The 27908-nt window shown below is 35.9% G+C and overlaps 1 protein-coding gene across 1 annotated transcript in view; it reads right to left on the bottom strand.

The window, feature by feature from the left end:
* Positions 1–1921: 1921 nt before the first annotated feature.
* Positions 1922–27908, bottom strand: part of LOC127854528 (endonuclease 8-like 3) — a 52356-nt gene continuing 26369 nt past the window's right edge. Inside the window, exons 5-8 of the mRNA XM_052389592.1 lie at positions 13932–13967; positions 11567–11683; positions 4669–5292; positions 1922–3277 (exon numbers count right to left, since the gene is read on the bottom strand). Of these exons, the coding sequence (XP_052245552.1) occupies positions 3116–3277; positions 4669–5292; positions 11567–11683; positions 13932–13967 (939 nt within the window). The 3' untranslated portion in view covers positions 1922–3115. The remainder of the gene's footprint in view (positions 3278–4668; positions 5293–11566; positions 11684–13931; positions 13968–27908) is intronic.

The following is a 27908-nucleotide window of genomic DNA, read 5'->3' as shown; positions in this document are numbered from 1 at the left end:
GTGATGCTGATCTCCCTTTTCATCTAAGAAGCAAGTACCCATCAATGCCTGGCATTTCCATCAGCCTTAACGGTATTCTCAAACTATTATCAAACCTCAAAACCGATTAAGCTGCTGGTCCTGACAACATTAAGCGAGTTGTGCTGACAGAACTTCGCAGTGAAATAGTTCCTATTCTTCACATTCTTCTCCAAAAGTCTATAGATTCTGGTACCTTACCATCTGACTGGACAAAGGGAAATGTGGCCCCACTCTATAAAAACGGACCCAAGAGTGACCCATTAATCTACCGTCCTATAACTCTGACTTGTATTCTTTGTAAACTTACTGAACATATCATAGCATCTAACATCTCTGCTCATTTTACCAGATACAATATATTATATGATCTCCAACATGGCTTTAGAGAGCGCCGTTCCTGCGAAACGCAACTCATCCAACTGGTAGATGACCTTGTGAGAACCCTTGTTGCAGGCCAGCAGTCAGATCTTATTCTTCAGGACTTTAGCAAGGCTTTTGATATAGTCAGCCATTCTAAACTTCTCTATAAACTTTACCAACATGGTATCAGAGGCTGCACTCTTCACTGGATCCGTTCTTTCCCAATAGATCGAACTTAAGTTGTCGTTCTGGAGGACGAGAAAGCTAATGAAGTTCCAGTGGCATCTGGTGTGCTCCAAGGCTCTGTTCTATGCCCCCTCTTATTTCTCCTCTAAATAAACAACCTACCAGATCATGTAAGATCCCTAGTCCTTCTCTTCGCTGATGACACTGCTGTGTACCTCACAATCAACAACCTACATGATTGCAACCAATTACAGCATGATCTTAATACCTCGGAACAATGGGAAAACAAATGGGAAATGCAGTTTAACCCCAGTAAATGCCAAGTCCTTAATATAACTCGAAACAAACATAAAAACAAACATATTTATATATTACATGGCCATATCCTTGAAACCGTACCAAGTACAAAATACTTAGGATTAGACTTATCCAAAGACCTTTCTTTCAACACTTACATTAATAGAATATGTACAACAGCAAATTGAACACTTGGTTTCCTTAAACGTAACATCCAAACTAAAAACAAAAAAAGTAAAAGAACTTTCTATCAAACTCTTGTCAGGCCTCAAGTAGAATACTCGCCTCCAAACAAAACATCAGTAAAATCGAAATGGTTCAGAGAAGAGCAATCAGATGGATACAAAACAACTATTCCACTTATGATAGTGTCTCAGGCATGCAACTGTCACTCGGTATAAGATCTCTAGAGAACAGACGGACTGATGCTAAAATAGTATTATTTTACAAAATTGTCCACTCTTAAGTAGCTGTCCCCGTACCCACTTATGTGGAAAATCCCAGATTGACTCGCCATACACATCCTTTAGCTTATAGGCAGATTCACACAGTTGCTAACTATTCTTATAGGCAGATTCACACAGTTGCTAACTATTCTTATAGGCAGATTCACACAGTTGCTAACTATTCTTATAAGCAGATTCACACAGTTGCTAACTATTCTTATAGGCAGATTCACACAGTTGGTAACTATTTTTATAGGCAGATTCACACAGTTGCTAACTATTATAACTTCTCTTTTTTCCCCAGCACTGTCGTACTATGGAACAACCTCCCTTCAGAAAGTGTCCTCCTGCCAACGCTTGAATCCTTCAAGCTGGCAGTAAGCCAAATATCATACAATTAGTTGCGGCAGAGTGTGTTTTTAACCTGATTTTAACTCTTGTCTACATGTATACATATACTAACACATTCAAACTTTGTTTCAGTCTTACTTTCTTTCTTGACGCCTCACTGTCAATACTTGTATTGTACAATATTGTATAAATCTTTTTCTTGCACTGGCAGCGCGATCTGTTAATAATACCTGAAAGGGGAGTTTAACAGTATCCGAAGATAGATAGATAGGTGTTTATTTTTCAGATACCTCAAAGTCTGATTGATACAAGTACATTTGTATATACACTACAGCTATTACACATCAAAGCATGTTTCCATGATCAAAAAGACCAAGGTGATAGCGAAAACCTTTGGTATCTGTCTTGATCTCTGGATTGTCTTGATCTTTGGATTATTAACATGCAAGAAACTTGAGCAGAAAACTCCAATATGAAAGGTTTTTCGACCACCTTGTCCTTTGATACCAAATATATAATCTTGAGCACGGTTCCATCCACCTTATGTGATGTTGCAATAAAGATTGCTAAAAGACATTGAATCTGGAAAAATAATCACCTAGTTGAGCAAATAAGTGCATACTTTGCATTAAACATTACTATTGATAAAAGATATGAAGTTATCTTTAAATTAAATAGAATATAATTTCTTATTAAAATGGCCCGTCAACAAGTCTTACATTCACACTTCGCTGGTTATCCAATTAATGTCAATAACTGACAGATATTTTGGAGCTATACGTGTCTGCGTATGGCTGTCGTGATCGTCTTCATAAATATTTGATATAATCTTGAAATCAGGCGCTCCAAATGTAAATAGATGAACACAGCAAATGCTTACAGCTTTTTTCTTTCCAACAAAATTATTTATAAAAAAAATCTCAAGAAATTTTGGAAAAGATACAGATTCAGCATCGCTTAAACTCTATAAGAAGCGATACTAATGTTTAATACATTCTTGTGCAGAGAATGAAAATTTTCTAACATTATCACGAGCTAGAATGTTTCTATAGCTTTTGGCCAAATTCGCATATTGACTTTAGTGGCAATTTCAAATGATCACCAGCAAACAATTAACAAATTTATTATGCATAAGAGGACTTCATTTGCTTTTGGCAGTATTAGTTTAAAAACAATTTAGGAAGACCAAAGTATATATTTACCTAAACATAAAATCAATATATGACCCATAAAAGATGCATATGCTATAAAGAAGAATGGACATGTAATATAAATATCATGAAAATAAAAATGCATCAAAAAGTAACAACATAATTAATTTAAATTACCCAGAGCTATGTAACGATTGAAACACATAATTATGTACACAAATACAGCAATAAAAACACCAGCACCATGTAATTATTTTTTCAAGACAATTATGTAAACTGCGCAAGTGAATGAAACAACCACAATCAATCATAGCCCTCGGCCCATTCAAAGAACTTGCACTGTTTGTTCTTGGGCAGCTTGCAAGTGAAGAACCTTCGTCCATTATTGGGCCCAATCTTCATAACAGTCCTTATGGTACACGGCTGCCCATGACCTGCACATATTGGGAACTGCTCGTCTGCCCACTGCAAACAATACTGAGGGAATACAATGGTAACAAAACTGGGATTTGCAACATCCAATCCATGCTTCAAGTACATATTTATATTAATTTAATATATTTGAGTGGTTTACAGGGAAATATCAGAAATTTAAACATTGTAATTCACTATTCATAACACTGATAACTATCATTGAAAATAATCTATATATTCATTGTGAAATGATTTTTGTTATTTTTACATTATGACATCATTGTTCTCCGTAATTCTAATGTTGAACACTCAAAAATGTAAATATAATAAAGCATGGAAAAGCATAAAATAAAAAGAAAACTTGTTGATTTTGTTAAGATTGTCCATTTTTTGGCACTCGTTTCCATAAAAAATATTTTTTTCACTTGACACTGCACCACTTGTGAATTTAATTGATAACCAACAAATATGTCTTGCACATCTCCACAACATGTGGATGACACATTTGAAGTTCAATTGTATTGCTTGATACATTAATATATGCATCCTGAATGACCAATAGTGACTACCCTGTCGAGGTATAAATATCTTCAGAAGCCCAAATTGTTAAATTAAAACCATGAAGCAACCGCTGGTTAAAGACACTTATTTGATAAATATAAAAAGAAGTATATGCTCTGTAAATTAATGCAAAAACACTTGCAATAAAACTTTATACATGCCTAAGAAAAAAAACAATGAGCCAGGTTTTTTTTCCTTCTTTGTGACCCGCCGAAAATCGGCCCTTTCCCCTCCGATTTTTTGTTCCCCTCAACTGGTTTATTTTCCCCTAGATTTCATTTTCCCCTCCAAATTTTTTTTCTTTTTTTTCTTTTTTTTTTAACCTTTAAATATTTAAGTTTACCTGATCCAGTGTAGAAAATAGAAGAATATTGCATAATTAAATTTTCTGTTTCCTTTAATTTGTTTTAAAAACAGTAAAATATGCTTAATTGATTATTTAAGACTCCTTATTTTCCCCCAAAATCTGGCGTTTCGTGTGATTTTTTCCCTCAAAATCCGGCGTTTCGCACGATTTTTTCCCCCTCAAAAAAGGCCAGGCCTTTTCCACAAAATCATATAAAAACCCCTGTGAGCAAAGATGTGCAATGAACACACAAGTGCCACTTTTCTTCCTTATTATTATGACTGCTTATAAAGAGTTGTGTCCTGAATGTGAGATAAATGATTGATTCTTCAACAGATATTGCTTTGAATATTTGTGTCTATTTTGTATTTGTTCAATTTTTGGGTTACAAAAGTATTTGAAATAAAAACACACAACATATAATGAATAATTATATTGATTTTAATGACCCTCTTATGCGGTTAAATTTGTAAACATCAAATCAGACCAAATTGATTTTCCATGACTACATTAGCAACTCCAAATGCTTACAAACCTTAAAGAAATTGCATGTGCGCACATTGCAGGTGAAGAACCATTTCCCTTTGTTCTGACCTTCCTTCCTTACTTCCTTCATGCTACACTTCTTCTGGTGTGTTGGACATGGTGGTATTTTACAATCTGATTCTACCTTCTGAGGATTGCTAGTCTTTTCAGCAGCTGTTGATTTGCCATTTACACCGCTTTTGTTTTGACTGTTTGGTTGGTGAGCTTCCAGCACATGTGCTTGATTCTGCTGTAATGCCTGTGGTTGATTTAAATTGTGCGGATAATTTACACATGCTCCACAAACATCTCTTTCCAATTTTGGCACTTTAGCTTTCACCTCTGAGCTATAAGTATCTGAAGAATTTCTTTTGTTGTCTTTATGAGCATTATGGACATTACTTGATGACAAAGCACCAGTAGAAACATTTATATTTTGCCCACTAGCAGATGATTGTGAACAGGATGACTTCCCAGATGTTTTGGCATTCAGACAAGCACTGCACGACATACTGGTTGGCATATTGATTAATGTGCAATATGTGCATGTCCATTGAGCATTATCAGACATGATGACATCACTTCCTGTTTTCACCCAACCCAGCAAACTGTTCTTTGATGGAAGCTTTCTAGAGAGAACAGAAGAAAATCATTGATTGACAAGCTTGAATACGATTTTCTTGACATAAGTTATGTGCACTGGGCTTATAAGCACAGCTTCAAATTTATACAAACAAGATGTTTGTAAAACATTACTCATTACCCCAGCTTACAAACTCATGCATGGCTTTAATGATGTCCATCCCCTACAGTAATTTATCCGCCAGCAATAATCAAAGTACTGACAGTACTGGTGTGACAATGCTTTTGAGAGGATGGATATAAAAGCATCAAGTTAAGTTTATCTACATCACCACAATCACCACAATTGTGTATGTTGGTACTAAAAAAAAATTTGATACAAATATTTTGCGAAAAAAATTTGGGTATGAAAACAAATTTGGGTACGAAAACATATTTGGGAACAAAAAAATTGGGACCAAAAAAATTTTGGGTACGAACAAAAAATTGGGAATGAAAAAAAAATTGGATACGAAAAAAAAATTGGGTCCGAAAAATTTCAGGTACGGAAAAAAAATTGGGGGAACGGGAAAGTAGTACCTGTGGGGAACTTGACCCACACTCGCACATTTTCGGCCCTTTCCGTCAAACTTCAGATAAGTTCCTCGTAGGCAATAGTATGAATACACATTTCGGAAGTGGTAATGCGGTCCTACCTACGCGCGTCAAAATGTAAGCGAAATATGTACACAAGTCTGTCAGGAATGATTGAATTAACGAAGAAAATCGTGTATTGATGTAAGTTTTTTGAAGAAATGTGCAGAAAATATATTAAACAAGAGCTGTGTTTGTGAAACACAATACCCCCTGCTGCGCAGCTTTGAAGCCATATATTTTACCTTTGACCTTGAAGGATGACCTTGACCTTTCACCACTCAAAATGTGCAGCTCCATGACATACACATGCATGCCGAATATGGAGTTGCTATCTTCAATATTGCAAAATTTGACCTTTGACCTTGACCTTGAAGGATGACCTTGACCTTTCACCAATCAATATGTGCAGCTCTATGAGATACGCATGCACGCCAATATTGAAAAAGTTATTGCCAATGTTAAAGTTTATTGGACAGACAGACAGACGCGTTATATTTGACATTTGACCTTGAAGGATGACCTTCACCTTCACCTTTCACAACTGAAAATGTGCAGCTCCATGAGATGCACATGTACGCGTATGCCAAATATCAAGTTGCTATGTTCAATATTAAAAAAGTTATGGCCATTAAAGTTTTCGGACGGACGGACAGACTGACACACTGACTGACTGACTGACTGACAGTTCAACTGATATAGGCCACCCTACCGGGGGCATAAAAAGCAATGGCGATATTTTTCTCAGCCACATTATTGTTAATAGTTTGATATCACAAAATGAAAGTGAAAGTAGAACTGTCAAAAATGACAACCTGTCAACGTGTTGATTTTGCTGGCACGAGAGGGCGATTACACTCAATGTGTTCACATTTTGACCATAGGCTTTGTCAATGACCTTTATAGTATGGGTAGCTTTGATATTATTTATTGCTATCATGTAACTGCATGATTGTGTATATGTTTACAATACAAAAAGCATAAATAATGATATAAATATACTGATTGAGCTTATAATAATCTGAGAACTATAGCCAGTTCAATTAAGGACTTAAAATACAATTTTGTGTCCTGATTTCATGAAGAAATGACCATGCATGTCCTAGATTTCAAATTCAAGGCCCTGGTGTGACACATTGGTAGCATTACTGTTAAACTGTTACCATGCTTATGAAATTAGTTTTTATTGAACTATCTAAGGAAATCTAAATCAGGCACTGATTTTTCTTGTTTTAATACAGTCATAGATCAGTTGTGGCCTCTGGGTAATGACCAATTTTTGCTTACTTGTCACACCCTTAAAACTTTCCACACGTCTATAATAGCAAATCTGGATTTAGGTGATCTTCAATGGTACCTTTAAAGTTTAGCTCTGTTACAAGAGTGCTGGTAAAGTCCAGTCACATATTTAAATCTAGGCCATGTCAAAATCAAAGTTTCAAAGACAAATGAAAGATGCATTCATTAATTATTGTCCAGTTGTTTACTACTGCTGTAAGTTTTTATATAATATGACTGATGAACATCATGTGAGAGAAAATTCACATTATCATTGAATATCAGGTTTAGCTGCCTTTTAGATAACAAAGTATGCTAGTTTTCAATGTCGCTTCTGGGGATCAAACCCGTAGGGCTTTTAGGAAGATTCTGATATTTTCGATCCCTCGAGAGCAACCAAACCAAAAATTAAGTCAAATATTGCCGACTCAGTTTTTTGAGTCGGTTCATGAGGGATAATGGAGCTTGATTGGACATTGTCGGCTCTGGTACTACTTACATGTACCCCGGGTACTCTTAAGTATACTTACATGTACCCTGGGTACTCTAAGTATACTTACATGTACCCCAGGTATGGTAAATAAACGTAATTGTACTCGGTCCATATAAGACTGTACCTGAGTTGTATTCACACCCAAAATCCGATGTCGTAAAACGCGCAACCGATTATCTTAAACACACTTCTCTTCAAAAAACACTGCATCAACATGCTTTTTGAGTATGTGTTCCGATAATATAGAGGCCATTCTACAGAAAATTGACATAAATGTGCAGGGCTTAACACTAAGGCACGTCCGAACCACATTCACTGCCGTACGTTGTTCCGGGCTAGCCAATGTCCCAGGAACATGCCCGACCGGTCGTGTGTATTTTGGGCGGGATTATATATTCTATATCAATAAACTGCGTTTTAAATAAGCTTTTCAAAGATGCAAAAATCTTAATACAGTACGATCAGATGACAATTAAATCCCAGAGTGAGTTCTGAGACAACAAACGGATCGTATCTTGAAATAGATTCGGAACCCCCTGATTGCAATCAAAAAGAGGCCGACAATTCAGAAAATCCCCGGCGGTTTTCCTGGTAAAACACGTCAGTACCTATTTTTAAACGGAATGCCGCTAGACACGGTTTCCTCGAAGTGACGTGTTTTCTCAATGAAAATACGCTTGAAACTAAAAGCCGGGATCGCCCAGGATCGTCCGGAATGATGAAGGTATAAAACTCGACATTAACACAAAGTAACTATAAAATTAATAGTTATTTATCAATTTTAAATAATTTCAATTTGTTGTCATTATGGAAAAGTTATTCCATCCTTTAGACGATTAATAAATCCATTTAGAGGAAGATAGAGACTTTATTTAGATTAGAAGTGTTTTGACAAAAAAATTTACGCAATTCAATTAGCAAAACTAATATTAATGGTCGATCCCGGCATTTAGTAGAGAGTTAACCCTGTACAATGGTTACAACTACCGTAACACGTTATTTTGCTAAGATTCACTTACCATTTCTTGTAAGACGGTAACCCGGCAATCTATGTAAAAAAGGTTTTAACGCTCATGTCGTTGTTTAAGTTTGGCTTTACGGATGGGGATGGGGGTTCCTCGGATACGAAAAGAAAAGGGAAGGAGGAAAGTTAGAGAAAGTATGAGGAAATAAAAAAACAAGAAAATTTCTCCAGAAATGGCGTGAAGATTACAAATAGATGTCTTAAATAGATGAATATTGAATTCAATAGCATTAGTAAGGCAAGCTAATAAGAATGATTTAATCATAATTGCGCATCTCCAAGCACAAGAAAATACAAGTTGAATAATAAATATAAAGGTTTTTATAATACTTGGGTCAGGGCACATGAAAGATTGGTCAGGGCTAGTAGGTTCTGCATTTACTAGCCCGAACGGGCTAGTTGAACAAAAAGTTAGTGTTAAGCCCTGATGTGTATATATAATTATTACAAAAAAATAGTCGACAACGATGAATTTAGGGTTAAATTTCTCGGGTACATTTTAGTATATTTACCGTACCCGGGATACATGTAAGTATACTTAAGAGTACCCGGGGTACATGTACGTAGTACCCGAGCCGACAATGAACAATCGAGCGAAACTGGAAGGTGCAACATCTCTCACGCCCCCTAGCATGGCCTTTAGCAGTATTCAATTCTCAACAGGAAAGTGCTGGAGTCATTGATCCCGAGGGACAAGAAAAACAATTGATTAATGTTCGAAATAAATAATTTGATTAATGACAATTCTATTATTTGAGCCAGGTCACAGGAAAAGCGCAGTCAAATCAGTATCCAATTAAATTATTTGTTATTGTCAGAAAAACTCTTTCAAGCAAACAGCTTTCAAGCGACTGCAGGCTGATCTAGATCCAAACTGGCCACAATCGCCTTAATGTCTCTTTTACTGTAACACAGTTCATTTAACTTTAAAATGATTAAAAGTACTAACACTAAGAAAGAGTATCCAAACCAGTAAAGAGTTTGAAATCAATGTTGAATTTCAGGACAGCTTGGTGATCTGCAAATCCCCGATGAAATGTTGATATCTGGTATCATAGTCATTCAATAAGTCGCAAAATGCTCGAATACAATTTATAAAGCACAATGTGACTTATATTGATAACTAAAAATACCAGTAATGCAGTATGCCAGTTTTGCCGTGTCAAGCTGTTACGTACTAGAAAGTCCTTCATTCACATTGAGTATATGTCCTTCGAATTCCAACTATTGTTGTCATAAGCGGAGAATTTAGTGAATAAATAATTCATATATCCTAAATGACAGCTTCTAAATAGCGAAACAAGCCAATTTATGCAGTAAGAAAGTTTTGAATCGAGACTCTCATGGTGGCAGCCATTGTTGAATGTTGAAACACGAAGGACAACTCTGCTAGGAGAATGTTATCAATGACGAGCAATCTCCTACGCAGTGGCGAATGCAAAAGGGAAGTAACTGACAAAATCGAGTTATCTCAATCGGACTGGCTCGGTCTTTTACATAGGTCGCCATTGTTAAAAAAAATTCTACGGTTATGATACCTTGGACGATGCTGTTCGCGTCGTCAAAAATCAATATAATCGTTCATAAACTGGGCCATACCGAAGTCCGAAAAGCTTTTTTATTCCTTAATTTGACGTCTGACCCTTAATGCGACATTGAGCCTTTAAGGTAGTGATTTAGGTGTTACAGGCAACACACTGTCCTCTCCTGATGGTAATTTGTGGTCAGTAATTTTAAACTTGCATGATTAATGTTTCAGTCCAGCAAAGGTTAAAGGGACACAGGTGTAAAACCCCACACTGTGTATAAAATTGTTTTCCACTTGTGCATAGTTATTGTAAGATTCATAAATAATTAAATATGCGGCAACCTCAAGGCAACAGGAGTTGTTAAGCTGTTTAATGGTCATATTTAACCTCTATTTGTGGCCTTGACCTTTTAGGTAGGGCGACCAACGTAACACAAGACACGTTATACTATGATGCTTTACATTTATGCTAGTTTATATTAAATTCCATCAATATACTTCACAGTTAAGACTGGAGCATGAATTGTGTATATGACATCCAGATTCAAAGACAGACAGCAGTGTAGAAATATTATGCTGCCTTCTTAAAAGGGTTGAATGAAAACAACTCCATGTGTTACTAGGTAATAGGATCTTAACCTCTGGGTTCATTGTTAAAGGACATTCAAACATTATAAACATATAAAAGAAACTTATGAAAACTTGGATTTTCTGTTTGAGAAATATGTACATCTACTTAACCACTCAACAATAAGGAAGGTTTGTGTTGAAAACACTTAAACATTCTATTTAAGACTCCTTTGACAACATAGGTTGTAATTTTTTTCTTTTAAATTCAAACCATGTCTTTATGCATAAGTATTTATTCATAAACGCAACAACGCCAAAATTCATAAATACTTTTAACAGGGACAAGTTTTCAATATGAAAGATAGTTGATTACAGGACTCCGGACACTTTTAAAATCATACCTACGTTTATACAGTCAAACCTGAATTCAGCGGTCAGTCAAGGGAAATGACCAAAGTGACCGTTATCCACAGGTGACCGTTGAATTCGGATCACAATTTTAAGATGGTTTGTCAGTTGGTAGTATTGCTACGTCGTTACCCCACCCAGTCGTTCGCATACAGTGTTAAACAAATGCTCATTGCCGTTAACTAAGCATAATAACAGAATTAAGTTACATTGAATAATACAGAATAATATCTTATAGATTGATTTAATTTCATATTGTTATTGAACTAAAGCAATGACTTTATCAACGCTAGTATAATTGTATTCAACCAACATATACCAATCAGACAGGTTAGGAAATAAAACTGTCATTGCATAAAAATTCTAGAAAATGTACAGAGCATGAAACATGCCTTCAATGAGCTCTTTCCTTTATAAAGTATGAATACACCTACCCTATAGAAGATTTCTGTAAAGTCCCTGGTCATCTTCAGGAGGTGATGAATATGCTCATCTTTCAACTCACTGATCTGAAGCAAGAAATAAGCCACATCATGGGTCTTATGACATGTGTCTAGCATAGCTCCTTACCAGCCTGCACAGTCTGCTAAGGACCTAAGCTGTTGGAAACTTCACACAAGGTTTCCCGGTTTCATTAAAAGAAAGAGAAGCTTGTCTTCTGACCAGTCAGCGCGCAGATGTGAAGGCTGGTCTTGAGCTAAGTTTGCCCTTTATGGCATAAAGCCCATTTTCATATGAAACTGGTCAAAGTAATTTTTGGGTAAGTGTGTGCTCAAATCTGACAAGATGATGTAACCAATCACACATGCTTGAATATCCCTTAGTGAGCAGACTATAATATTGTTTATACAAGAGCACCTCATAACGGGTGCCAACGCTCGGCTGCGGGTGCAGTTTTAAACAAGAGCACCCCATAATGGGTGTCACGCTCGGCTGCGAAAGCTTGTCAGAATTTTTTTTTTTTTTTTTTTTTATTAGAGGTCACAGTGACCTTGACCTTTGACCTAGTGACCCAAAATGGGTGTGGCATGTAGAACTCATCAAGGTGCATCTACATATGAAGTTTCAAAGTTGTAGGTGGAAGCACTTTGATTTTAGAGGCAATGTTAAGGTTTTTGTTAAAGTTTTATATTAGAGGTCACAGTGACCTTGACCTTTGACCTAGTGACCCAAAAACGGGTGTGGCATGTAGAACTCATCAAGGTGCAACTACATATGAAGTTTCAAAGTTGTAGGTGGAAGCACTTTGATTTTAGAGCCTATGTTAAAGTTTGATATTAGAGGTCAAAGTTACCTTGACCTTTGACCTAGTGACCCAAAAATGGGTGTGGCGTGTAGAACACATCAAGGTGCATCTACATATGAAGTTTCAAAGTTGTAGGTGGAAGCACTTTGATTTTAGAGCCAATGTTAAGGTTTTAGCACGATGCCTACGACGGACGAGCTGGCTATGACAATAGCTCGGGTTTTCTCCGAAAACAGCCTCGCTAATTAATGAAAGATTGTCAGAATATTTTTTTATTTTTTTTAGAGGTTACAGTGACCCTGACCTTTGACCTAGTGACCCAAAAATGGGTTTAGCGTAGAAATCATCAAGGTCCATCTGCATATAAGTTTCAAAGTTGTATGTGAAAGCACTTTGATTTTAGAGACAAACATCAAGGTTTTAGCACGATGCGGACGGCAGACACCCGACCGCGGACAGGGGACAACGAGCTGCTTATGACAATACCTCGGGTTTTCTCCGAAAACAGCCGAGCTAAAAACTATTTTTCTGTGTCAATTTATTTGTATCCCTTCTTGATACAAAACTGAATATACATGTAATATTGTTATTTGGCTTATAATGTATGTCCAATCAATTCTAAATGAAACCCAAATGAAAAGCCCGATTGTTTATTGCCAATTATTATACATGTAATACTTGTAAACTAAAGGAGACTTTAAAAGGCTTGAAATTATAACAATATTGAAGGTTGGGATTGAAAAAAAAGTAAGATTGCAGTATGCCATTTCCTCCAGAAGTGGGGTAAACTTTTGGTTTGTGCTTTCTTACCTGAAAATGAATTAAACAATTGCAAGTAACGCCCGAATAATGGTTTAATAACATTATGTTGAACCACAGTCATCTTCCATAAATTCTTGGAAAAGCAAGACATGTGACTTAAGTGCATTGATGCCCCCACGATCCACATTTTTGTCTCAAATCTCCATTTATGTCAATAAAAATAACATGATGAATGACAAAGTAACAGTTAGGACAAGATGTTTTACTGCCAAATTTGATCTTCAAACTCTATGTGTGACCTTGACCTTTGAGGAATAGGGCCACAAATGTTACACAGACATGTTATTGTATTATAATTTTCTCCACATGTTCCAAATCGATCAATATATCAAAGATATAAAAGATTCGGTAACTAAATATTGAACAGTTTCTTTACATGCTTATGGGCAATGTCTCTGGAGCAAATCGAGTATGTACACTACATTTGTGACAAACCTACACTAAATGTATGTATGTATTCCACTACCACTAAACTCTTTTGAACCTTCACATAACTCTATGTAATTCTCACAAAGGATATAGTTCTCAGTGTAAAATAAATGTTCTTATCTTTGATTATAACAGAGATGCAAATTTAGCATACATTGGATTATGTTCAATGGACAGGGGCTTAAAATAAACTTAAATAGTAAAATGTATGTTCACAAACGATCACACTATTTATAACCTTTAAACTACTTATTATTTACCTTGGAGGATGGTCTTATTCCACTGTCGAACAAGGCCTGAAAAAAAAAACGACAATTATAAAAGGGTTTTCAGTCAAGCAATTTTATTATGAAACAATCTGCGATTGTTAAATGCAACGTTAAACCCACTTGTCAATTTATAAACAAAGAATAATTATCACGTATTATGTAATTAAAGAAATAGGTAGGCTGTTGAGTACAAGATTCAACTTATGAGGTTTTTCGAATAAGGCCCCTAAATTATTTTTATTCTTGTTGCTGACAGTTGCATGTCATAAGGAAAAACTACAATTAGATTTATTCCTGTTCGGTTGAGCAAGAAGTGTCAAGTGAAGAACAATTATTGGCTCTTATGTTCAAGCACACTCAACACATCAAAAGTCCCTTCAGCCACTTTCACCAAGAGGATTCATATAAGCAGTACTTAATATATGCAACTGACAGTCACACTGCAAAAATCCCCATTTGTGAGTTAAAGGTACAGTGTTCATACAAGATAACTATTGATTCTGGAGCATTTACTTTTCACAAAACTTTTGAAAGCCAGCACTGACAGCAATCATGTATTCATGTTTTGATTTGGTATCAACGATCACGACTCAATACACAGTTGAAATCCTGGTATTAATTATGATGTTAAAGTGGTGATCTTATCAAAACTTTAGTTCAATCGTGGAAATCTCAATTAAAATCATAAATCAGTATTTATTGATTTGAATTAGCTTACAATTATATGTACATAATTGACTGCAATCAATTTTCCATCAGGATCATATCAGATCGTATTGCAATGTAACAAAGCGCAACAAATAGTATCTTATTGTATTTCTAAATTAAGAGTAAGGCCTTAAAACAAATATTGCAACCAGATGTTGGTTTTGAAGTAAGCAACTTTCATTTAATTTTTAACATTCAACTTTTAGTCACACTGGAGACAGGTACAATAATGTCTGCATTTGAATTGAACATATTTTAATTTGAAAGGTAAACTTGACCTAGGATCATTTGTCTTTTTGAACAACATCAAAATACACATTATCCTCTCTATTGTTGATTTATCATCAAATGATGTCATATAAACATGTGCATCTTCATAACAGATAATTTATCTAAGCATTTCCGTTTAACCCTTGTTTATGTTCTCCTTCCTTATCATAGCTAAGTTGCACAATTTTGAAACAGTAAAACTTACTCTCAACCACATATTTCCAAATTAAGACTGATACATTAAGGTGCGACTTCTTGAATGTTCTTACTTTGGGGCAACCAGCTTTAGTCTTAAGATTAATCAGTCAAAATAATTATTCCATATTCATGATTTAACTAGAGCTTTGTCACAGACGTGACGTATACCCCCACATGCCACAATGACACAGACTATTTATGCATGCTGTCTTCACAAAACAAGAGAATGTAATTTATGGCAATTTTTAAGAATTATTATGCCATTATTATTTACAGCCATTTTGACCATTTGAACTCTTGAATTCTTTCCTATTACACTCAGTCCAATGACTGTGAACAAAATTAATGTACAGAGTCATTTTAAAATCTCTCAATGAATGACATAGTTATGGTCCAGACAAGATCATTTATTGCCATTTTTGACCTTTGAACTAAAAGTGTGACCTTGACCTTGGAGATATCAACGTAATACTTTCGTGCGACACACTGTCCAATGATGGTGAACAAAAGAGCCAAATGATTAAATAATCTCACAATAAACGACATAGTTATGGCCCGGACAAGCTCATTTATGGCCATTTTTGACCTTTGAACTCAAAGTGTGACCTTGACTTTGGATATATCATGTTATTCTTTCGCGCGACATACCGTCCAATAATGGTGAACAAATGTGCCAAATGATTTTAAAATCTCACAATGAACAACATAGTCATGGCCCGGACAAGCTCATTTATGGCCATTTTTGACATTTGAACTCAAAGTGTGACCTTGACCTTGGAGATATTGACGTAATTCTTTTGCGCGACACACCGTCCAATAATGGTGAACAAATGTGCCAAATGATTTTGAAATCTCACGATGAACGACATTGTTATGGCCTGGACAAGCTCATTTATGGGCAGTTTTGACTTTTGAACTCTAAGTGTGACCTTGACCTTGGAGATATCAACGTAATTCTTTCACGCAACACACCGTCCAATTATGGTGAACAAATGTGCCAAATGATTTTAAAATCTTACAATAAATTACTTAGTTATGGCCCGGACAAGCTAATTTATGATGGTTGAACTCAAAGTGTGACCTTGACCTTGGAGATATTGACGTTATTCTTTTGGGTGACACACTGTCCACTGATGGTAAACAACTTCGCCAAAAGATTTTAAAATCTCACAATAAATGACAAAAGTTATGGCCCGGACAAGCTTTTGACCATTGGACCCCAAGTGTGACCTTGACCTTGGAGATATCAACATACTTTTTTCACTCGACTCACTGTCCCATGATGGTGAAGAAATATACCAAGTCATTTTAAAATCTAACGATAAATGACATAGTTATGATCCAGACAAACCTTCGGTTTAAAACACACTATGTGACCAGTGACCTAGTTTTTGATCTGGCATGACCCATATTCAAACTTGACCTAGACATCATCTAGATACAACTTGTGACCAAGTTTGGTGAAGATCGGATGAAATTTCGGGACAGACCGACGGATCGACAGACAAACCGACAAAGTGACTCTAATATAGCCCCCATTACCAGTAATGGGGATATAATGACTAAAAAATATCATAATGTATTATATATTTGAAATATATTATTAATTTAAAATTCATTGAATTTGAAAATTATAATTAAGGCATCACTCTATCAAAAATAATTAAAAGCATACTAAATTGCATCAGTTCCCTTCAAAAAAAAAATGTGTTTATTTCACAGTTTAAATTTTTTATGTTTTAGTTGACAGGGGCTTTAATGAACTTTTTATTGAAATATACTGTGAAACCATTATTATTTGCTATGCACTAATTTTCGTTTCTTTTGTCATTACACCGATTGACGAAGAATTTAAGTTCACAAAAAATAATTACATACAATTAACAAGGGCTGTTTGTAAAACATGCATGCCCCCCATATGGGCTCTAAGTTGTAGGGGCAGCCATTTTGTAAATATGTTTTTTGTCACTGTGACCTTGACCTTTGACCTAGTGACCTGAAAATCAATAGGGGTCATCTGCGAGTCATGATCAATGTACCTATGAAGTTTCATGATCCTAGCCATAAGCTTTCCTGAGTTATCATCAGGAAACCATTTTACTATTTCGGGTCACTGTGACCTTGACCTTTGACCTAGTGACCTGAAAATCAATAGGGGTCATCTGCCAGTCATGATCAATTTACCTATCAAGTTTCATGATCCTAGACATAAGCGTTCTTGAGTTATCATCCGGAAACCTATTTACTATTACGGGTCACCACGACCTTGACCTTTGACCTAGTGACCTGAAAATCAATAGGGGTCATCTGCTAGTCATGATCAATCTACCTATCAAGTTTCAAGATCCTAGGCATAAGGGTTCTTGAATTATCATCCGGAAACCATTTTACTATTTCGGGTCACCGTGACCTTGACCTTTGACCTAGTGACATGAAAATCAATAGGGGTCATCTGCTAGTCATGATCAATCTACCTATGAAGTTTCATGATCCTAGGCATAAGCGTTCTTGAATTATCATCCAGAAACCATTTTACTATTTCGGGTCAAAGTGACCTTGACCTTTGACCTAGTGACCTCAAAATCAATAGGGGTCATCTGTGAGTCATGATCAATGTACCTATGAAGTTTCATGATCCTAGGCCTAAGCGTTCTTGAGTCATCGTCTGACAACCACCTGGTGGACGGACCGACCGACCGACAGACCGACAGACAGACCGACATGAGCAAAGCAATATACCCCCTCTTCTTCGAAGGGGGGCATAAAAATACAATTGCCTGAATTACAGTATGCATGAAAGACATCCTGTGTCTGTTTAGCTATCTAGATAAATCCACTTACTAGAATTCACAATTGGGAGTATATTATACTGTGTACTTAACTAAGACATGAAAGGTCCTGTAAATTGCTTAGGAAGTAAAGCTGTATGGATAGGGTTTACTTTGTTTTGGTAAAATCACAACGGTTAGCGCTACTTGTTAATCTTATGTAAATTGTGTTTTTTCAGGGATGTTGCAGATTAAACGTAATCATTTTTTCTGCTTTGCCATGATTGTAATTGAATAAGACTAATTGGAAATTTAATTTGTCACTTCAAACACTTGTAACAGTCATTCAGCCCCACTTATCCGCTCAGTATAACAATGAATAAGTTAACTGGCATGCAATAAGAAGGGCCAGGGACTATAACCTCATAACAATGTACAAGTTAGTGGCATGTGATAAATAGAGCCCACTTCCCGCAAGCGTCTCAAAAGAAAACCGCCTATCTCTACCACGAATTATCGCAGACAAGTATTAGGCCAGAGTTTTTTAATAAAATGATTTTCGGACCCGCCGACTCCAATTTTTGACGAAACCAAAAAAAAAATTAATTAAAATCTTTTTTTTTTTTTGGATGCCAAAAGGTGGCTTTTAAACAAGAAACGCTTGCCGGGTTTTAGAAAAAGTTCAAATGAGTTATAAATCATCATAATAAACCCAGTTTTAATCACCCACATTAATACGTGAACCTCCTTCATCGTGTACATGTGCTGGAATTTACCAACAGCTACGCCATAATTGTTTGTGCAAGAAGTTGATGAACGCTACAACGCTTTCATCAGCAAAGTCTGCTAATTTCCCAATAATTATGCAACCACCACATAAAATCCTGAATGGAATCGATTTGTAAGTAAATAATTTATTATTTCTTTACAATTTTATAAAATTGATAGTATTAAAATGACTAAAAAATATTATGAAAGCAATAAGAAAAGAACGATTTTAATTTAATAGGTGCTCGAAATGCGAAACCCATTTACGTCTATAAACTTTAAACATTCCATATTTTACGCAAAAAAACGGTCATATTTTAGAGAATAAAATTTTATGTGTTGTTTAATGTAGTTGTAGTGACGAATTTGTGCATATATGATGTGTTTTTTCGTTATTTTCAATGGGTACGAAACTTTGCTTTTGTTCCGAACTGGTTCGTACCAAAAGTTCAAAAATCACAAAAATCAACAGTTTCTAAAACGATTTCAAACCATGAATGTCCTAATAAAATAGTCAAGTTTATGGGGGTTATTATCTGATTCACAGCTCCTTTATGACATTGAACTATCAATTATGTTATCCTGAAATAAACTGTCACGAAGATCAATAATTATAACGATTATTAGGGACGCTATTTCTTTAATCAATACCATGACAAAAACACATGTTAACTTGTTTCAACAGGCATTTGTGTTTAACAGTTCCATTATTAAAATGTTCTGGGAACGATATATTTTAATTAAGATACCAACTATTTCTGAAATCAAAGGTAGGTCCTTCACTCGATGTACTATATTTCGGATATGGTAAAATTCGGACATATATTAAGATAGTGACATTTATGTGTTGATTTGTTGTATATAGTTTGTACAAATATGTTTTGTGTTATTTCAGACAACAAGAATGGATGGTGGCAATTATCCTGGGTCTTTCTGTCAAGAAAAAGATGTGAAAAAATATTCATTTTTAATAATTGGACCTGGAAATCAACCACCACAACTAACAGAAAACCTTTTAACAAAAGGTGTTGTTTTAGAATTTGTGAAATTTGATAATAAATACAGTCTGATTATGATCATTTTGCACATCAACATGTTTGAAAAAAATCACTGTGGTTGCTTAGTAAAAAGAACTTCATACCATAACATTTTTAAAATGAGCGCATATTTGGTCATCCATCTTTTTTTCTTTTTCTTTTTTTCTGTCCTCCTACCCGACACTTTTAGAAAAAAAATCCGAAAATCATTTTATTAAAAAACTCTGGCCTTGCAAACAAATCAGAAAATGACCAACGCAAATACCTTTCATTTTCAAAATCAAAAAACTTTAATTTTCAAAATAAAGTTGAGGAGAAATAGTCATTTTTAAAAAACTACGAAATTCCATGCTGACAAAATTAAGTGATTTCACAGCAATCATTTTCAGTTACAAGCCGCTTAAGAACTTTTGTCAGAACCAAATGTATGGTCAAAATGCAATGTTTTCTGATCACTATAGCAACCAATTTATTAATTACTCAGCTCAAATAATAAATGTGTAAATGTTCATATACACTTGTCCATTGGTTGTTACAATTAAATCTGAGCAGTGCCCTATGAAACCGCTGTCCCATAATGCACAGTTCATGTTTATGAAATTCTTAAACACATTTCTCGTCATAAATGGTAAGATTTTTTTTAAATTGATGTATTAATTATACAGGATAATCGGATATATATGCACATAAGAAAAGTGGTATGTATAGATTTATTGATACTGTAGGGTTTTATATGAATATTTGCATAATTGGCAAATGACAACACAGCAATGCAATAATTTATGAATGCTCAGAACTTAAAATGCGAATCCGTTTATAATGCTGTCTTCTGACTTGGACCCCGTCATCCGCGTTATTTTGGAGATACAGTGTACTTATAAATACAAGAATATCAGTGAAACTGATGGATGCTCCCCGATGATGCACTTTGTCAATCTATGTGTTAATTGTGTGGTAACTAATTATTATTCAAGGGGCCATGACTCGTTGAAAAATCACCGGAGTGGAACAATATGTCATATTTAGGTATGCCAACCATGAAGGATACTGCATGGTTTCATAAACTTCGGATAATAAGTTCCTGTGATCTATCACAGAAACATCAAATTCTTTAGATTGTCATATTACTTATCAAAGGGCAATAACCACCTAAATCAAAGTACTGACAGTACTGGTGTGACGATGCTTTCGAAGAGGATGGATATAAAAGCAGGGCCCTCAATTTGCACTTTTTACCACCGAATATGGGCGGCTTTCCCATGAAAAAAAGTATACTTTTTCCCCTATTTCAGCTAAAAATTCCCCCTCCAATAAAAAATAAAAAAAATAATTGTGTTTTTTTTGTTTTTTTTACTTTTATACCTATGTTGCCAGCTGGAATCATGCTACTAACCTTTGATTAAATGTATATTTATGTAAATTACATTAAAATATAGCAATTTTAAGTGTTGAATGGTTGGTGAAAAGATCTTCTAAAATTCCCCTTTTCGCCCAAAACAAGGCAAAATTCCCCCCCTCTAAGGGCCCCTGCCCAAATCCCCGAAGTGTAGCAAGGGCCCTGAAAAGCATCAATTTAAGTTTATCAATTGTGTATGTGGGTACGAAAATTTGGGTACAAAAAAAAATTGGGTACGAAAAAAAAAATTGGGTACGAAGAATGTTGGGTACAAAACAAGAGTTGTGTTCGTGAAACACAATGCCCCCTTACTGCGCCGCTTTGAAGCCATATATTTGACCTTTGACACTGAAGGATGACCTTGATCTGTAACCACTCAAAATGTGCAGCTCCATGAGATACACATGCGTGCCAAATATCGAGTTGCTATCTTCAATATTGCAAAATTTGACCTTGACCTTGAAGGATGACCTTGTCCTTTCACCACTCAAAATGTGCAGCTCCATCAGATACACATGCATGCCAAACATCGAGATGCTATCTTCTATATTGCAATATTTTACCTTTGACCTTGACCTTGAAGGATGACCTTGCCTTTCACCACTCAAAATGTGCAGGTCCATGAGATACACATGCATGCAAAATATCAAGTTGCTATCTTCAATATTGAAAAATGTTGACCTTTGACCTTGACCTTGAAGAATGACCTTGACTTTGACATTTCACCACTCAAAATGTGCAGCTCCATGAGATACGCTAGTCTCATTTATAAGACGCGCAAAGAATTTAGAGATACTTTTTATATGGGCTAAATTCTTTGGAACGTCTCATCGTTGAAGGACCTTTTTTGTGGTGGAAACCAGAAAGTTTAAATTTTCATCAATTTGCGTAAAATTGCAAAATAACATTACCAACTCATTCAGTTTTAATTCAGAAGTCCATTTTTACATCAAATATCGTAGATTCGAAGTTAGAAAGGCATAAATTCTTCAGTTAAACTTCTGCTTAAATCGCAAAACAATCACTGACCTGTAGCCATGTCATGAAACTGATTTAAATATGAACCAATCAGAAGAAGGCATTACGGTGTAACGTGTACGCGTAATTTTATTTAACATGAGCTTTTAACACCGACTTTGACCTAACTAGATCTAGTATGCTAATCTTTGTCGATTTAATAAGCAAATGTTCAAAACAGATATGGTGCAGTTTCTATTCACTGTTCTAAGTTTCAGCAAGTGTTTATGCATGTCTTTTTCGCACCTCTGTCTGTGTTGTTTTATGTACTTACATTCTACGTTACATAGGACGGTATACTGTACGATCTGTATTAATATTATTTATGTACAGTATAAAAATAAAAGATGTAATATATTTCAGAACTTTTTAATTATCAATTTAGAAAAAAAAACAATGCTAAATTAATCCAGAAAAGTATAACATCTGTTTACTATGTAACGCTCTGCACCACAACAGACGAACGCAAACTGTATTTTACGCTGTTTATTCTCCCACTTTAAACCAGATGCTTTACATCGAGGTCGTGTTATCGATTTATATCTACACAGCGAGCGAATCGAGAGAAATTGAAAAATTGAATAGTGGTTGGATTTAAATTGATTAGGCGTGCAAAATTCAAAGTGTCATTACATAATTTCTACGGAGCATTATCGAGAAATGAATTATCTACACAGGTATGTAAATATTATTGCAATCCGTTGATATTAAGTGTCTTATATCGGGGCTTGAATGTTGCGCACAAAATCCTTGCGCAACAATATAGACAAAGAAGAAAATATTCCCACCATTAATTTGGTCTTTCCCCCTTTGTACGCTCCAAATATTACCCATATAAAAAGTAGCTTAATATTTGAGAGCGTCAAAAATTTTGACTAGAGATACGCATGCATGCCAAATATCGAGTTGCTATCTTTAATACTGCAAAATTTGACCTTTGACCTTGAAGGATGACCTTGACCCTTCACCACTCAAAATGTGCAGCTCCATGAGATATGCATGAATGCCAAATATTGAGTTGCTATTTTCAATATTGCAAAATTTGACCTTGACCTTGAAGGATGACCTTGACCTTTCACCACTCAAAATGTGCAGCTCCATGAGATACACATGTATGCCAAATATCAAGTTGCTATCTTCAATATTGCAAAAGTTATGGGCAATGTCAAAGTTTTCGGACTGACGGACGGACAGACTGACTGACGAACAGACGGACTGACGGACAGTTCAAAAACTATATGCCACCCTTCGGAACCATAAAAAAGTTATGGCGAATGTTAGTTTTCGGACGGACGGATGCCATATATTTGACCTTTGACCTTGAAGGATGACCTTGACCTTTCACCTTTCAAAATGTGCAGCTCCATTAGATACGCATGCATGCCAAATATCAAGTTGCTATCTTATATATTGAAAAACTTATGGCCAATGTTAAAGTTTTCGGACAGACAGACGCCATATATTAGACATTTGACGTTGAAGGATGACCTTGACCTTCACCTTTCACCACTCAAAATGTGCAGCTCCATGAGATGCACATGCATGCCATATATCAAGTTGCTATCTTCAATATTGAAAAAGTTATGACCATTAAAGTTTTCAAATGGACAGACAGACTGACTTACTGACATACTGACGGACAACTGCTATATGCCACCCTACCGGGGGCATAAACAAGAGCTGTCAGAGGACTAGCTGTCAACTATTTGAGTGCTTGACAGTATAACGTAAGCCATCATGGGGAAATTGTTCACATTCAATAACTTATTAGACGATCTTTCAAAAAAAATAATTTTTTTTTTTGGGGGGGGGGGGTAGGGGGGGGGGAGAGGGGTATACTGTGTGGAGTGGTAATTTATTAGATGATGTTTAAAAAAAAATGGAGGGGGGTGGGGGGGTAGGGGGTGGGGGTGAGAGGGGGGTATAATGTGGGGTGGGGTAATTTATTAGATGATGTTTAAAAAAAAATATATTTTATTTTTTTTTGGGGGGGTGAGGTTGGGGATGAAAGGGATTCTGGGTAGGGGCGTGGGGTATTGTTTGGGTGGAATCCATTGTGGTATTCAGGTAAGTGTTGTTTTGTCAAAGTTATAATAAAATGTGATAAAATGTGATCATAAATAAAGAAGTTATGGCAATTTAAGCAAAATGTTCAATTATCTAAGTGTAAAGGGGGCCATTATTATGTCAAAATGCTTGATCAGGGCCCTTGCTACCCTTTAGGGGATTGGGGCCGGGGCCATTAGAGGGCGGAATTTCGCGTTGTTTTAGGCAAATAAAGGGAATTTTAGAAGATCTTTTCACAAACCATTCAACACTTAAAATTGCTATATTTTAATGTAATTTACATAAATATACATTGAATCAAAGGTTAATAGCACGATACCAGCTGGCACATAGGTATAAAAGTAAAAAAAAAATAATTTTTTTTGGAGGGGAGAATTTTTAGCTGAAATAGGGGGAAAGAGTATACTATTTTAAGGGGGGAATGGGGCCGAAATTCGGCCCCAAAAACGGCAAAACGAGGGCCCTGTTGATACAGTGGTCTGCTCTTGTTTATAGGTTGGGGTCATGTTGGTAAACAAGTATGCAACATACAAAAGCAATATGTCAAAGGATATAGGAAATATTTGGGGTAGTACGCAAACTTTAACATAGATTTATCAAAAATATGCATATTCTAAGTATAGAAGGGGCAATAATTATGACAAAATGCTTGATAGAGTTGTCTGCTCTTGTTTATAGGTTGGGGTGATGTTGGTAAACAAGTATGCAAAATATGAAAGCAATATGTCAAGGGACAATGGAAATAAATGGGGTAGTACAAAAACTTTTACATTTGCTGCATATTGTAAGTGGAAAAGGGGCCATAATTATGACAAAATGCTTGATAGAGTTGTCTGCTCTTGTTTATAGGTTGGGGTTATGTTGGTAAACAAGTATGCAAAATATGAAAGCAATATGTCAAGGGACAAAGAAAATATTTGGGGTAGTAAAAAAACTTCAACATTTGCATGCTAACGCAGATGCTAACGCTAACGCCAACGCCGGAGTGAGTAGGAAAGCTCCACTATATATATTTTATGTATCATAGTCGAGCTAAAAATGTGGGGGTACAGGGAAGTAGTACCCGTGGGGAGCTTGACCCATTCAACGAAACTGGGAGGCGTGTTACATTCTCTATCAAATCTAAAAATAACTACATTTGGGCTTTTCCCAGTGTCACCGCGTTTGAAGTGCCACCTGGCAGTTTCGTGTCTGGTTCCTGTCCCAAACCTCTCGATAAATTTGAAAGATGGCGGGAACCAAGCTGCCTTTACCTTAATCAATGATAATAAGCGAGGTTTGCCGATTAATCAAACTCAATCAGACTGGCTCGGTCATTAAAATAGGTCGCAATTGTGAAGAATTTGTTCATGGTATGATTACTTAGACGAGATGCTTCGCAGAAGCAGCATCGTCAAAAAATCTATTATTAGCCTTAATGACCTTGATCCCAGTGACCTCAAACCTCATCAAAAGGTAGAGGTCCATGCAAGGTACCTACATGCCAAATATGTAAGAGATAGGTAAAATATTGAAGGCGTTATGAGAAACTGTAACAAAAGTGTGAAGGAAGTAACATAAAACAAAAGCTGTTTGTAAAACATGCATGCCCCCCATATGGGCTGTCAGTTGCAATAGGGGTCATCTGCCAGTCATGATCAATGTACCTATGAAGTTTCATGATCCTAGGCGTAAGCATTCTTGAGTTATCATACGGAAACCATTTTACTATTTCGAGTTACTGTGACCTTGACCTTTGACCTAATGACCTGAAAATCAATAGGGATCATCTGACAGTCATGATCAATGTTGCTATGAAGTTTCATGATCCTAGGCGTAAGCGTTCTTGAGTTATCATCCTGAAACCATTTTACTATTTCGAGTTACTGTGACCTTGACCTTTGACCTAGTGACCTGAAAATCAATAGGAATCATCTGCCAGTCATGATCAATGTACCTATGAAGTTTCATGATCCTAGGCCTAAGCGGTCTTGAGTTATCATCCGGAAACCATCTGGTGGACGGACCCACACACGGACGGACATGTGCTAAACTATTTAGATTTAAATTTAGATTAATGCAACATGTACAAACTGTTTTCTATAATTCAAGCAAAAACAAAAGGTAATGTATGTGGAAAATACATTTGTCTGTAAAATGTCTGTTTTTACAGATTTTACATGTGTATTTATAGCTCAGGTGGTATAATACAGCAACTTAAGGCTTGATTGAGCTATAAGATACATACACAGTTGGCTTTTACTTAATTACAATACATCTACTGACAGCAATTAGTGACCGCTATCAAAAAAATCCCCTTGCATGAATACATGATAAAATTCATTTGTCAATAAATGGCTGTTAAGGTGTTAACAGCAACACTAGTACTGACTCTTTTGTTGATAGTAGAACCATTAGCAGGCCATGAAAAGGATTAGCGATAGAAAGTTTTAGCCAAACAGAACTTGCAATGTGAGTACCAAAATAAACTTTTAGAAAAAAACATGTCCCCCCCCCCCCCCCCCCAAAAAAAAAAACAACACCCAACCACCAAACCACAGAAAGATTTGTGATTTATATTTATTCTGCCCAACTATGCTATGTCATAATGTGGGCATATCTGCATGATGTTGACTGTGTCGCCTATTGCTATATTTTATGGAAAAAGTGTAATTTCAAGTGTAAAGAGAACAAGCAAATTCGTTGAATTGATATCCCCCGCCAATATGCTTCTGGACACACAAGTGTTATATTTGACACTCAAAAAAGCATTTTTTCAAGATACAAAGGGCCATAACTCCCTTATAAACAGATAATGTACAATGCCATTTGGCGTGCATCATTCTTTTATCCATATATATACTCATACCAAGTTTCAATGAAATCAGCCAAAGCACTTCCAAGATATGGCTCCGGACAAACACAAAAAGCATTTTTTCAAGATACAAAGGGCAATAACTCTGTTATTAACAGATGGTGTACAATGCCATTTGGCGTGCATCATCCTTTTATCCATTTATATACTCATACCAAGTTTCAATGAAATCCCCCAAAGCACTTCCAAGATATGGCTCCGGACAGACGGACGGAGAGATGGACAGACGGAAAGACGGCGGACGGACAACGCCAAAACAATATCCCTCTGCCTATGGCGGGGGATAATAACCAACCAGATTTGGAAGTAAGACAACTTTTGGAGACGTAAAACATATAAATAAAGTAAAGATATGAACACCATAGCCAGGCAAGTAGGAGTGCTGAAATAATCTTGAAATAATTCATTTTACCCTCTGAAATATTTTTTTACTTAAACAAGAGGACCTGAAATGCCAAAAGTTGCTCACCAAAGATACAAAGGAACTGACCTGTTTTATGCAGCCCAAGATATCATTAGAACAAATGTTCTGACCAAGTTTCATGAAGAGTTAACTATAAATGTAACTTTTAGAGTGCTAACAAGGTTTTACTATGGCCATATCAGGATAAACTCCCCGCTCCCTGGTGGCTATGTTTTTCAACAGAAGGGAACCATTTTCGAACTCATCCAAGATATCATTAGAACAAATGTTCTGACAAAGTTTTATGAAGATTGAAAAATAAATGTGTCTTTAAGGGTGTTAACAAGTTTTTACTATAGCCACATATAAAAAAATGTCCCGCCCCCTGGCGGCCATGTTTTTCAACCAACCTGAACCATTTCAAACTCATCCAATATATCATTAGAACAAATGTTCTGACCAAGTATCATTAACATTGGACT

Source organism: Dreissena polymorpha, chromosome 13, assembly GCF_020536995.1.
Source record: "Dreissena polymorpha isolate Duluth1 chromosome 13, UMN_Dpol_1.0, whole genome shotgun sequence".
Classification (NCBI taxonomy): Eukaryota; Metazoa; Mollusca; class Bivalvia; order Myida; family Dreissenidae; genus Dreissena; species Dreissena polymorpha.
This window is presented reverse-complemented; position numbering and strand designations above follow the sequence as displayed.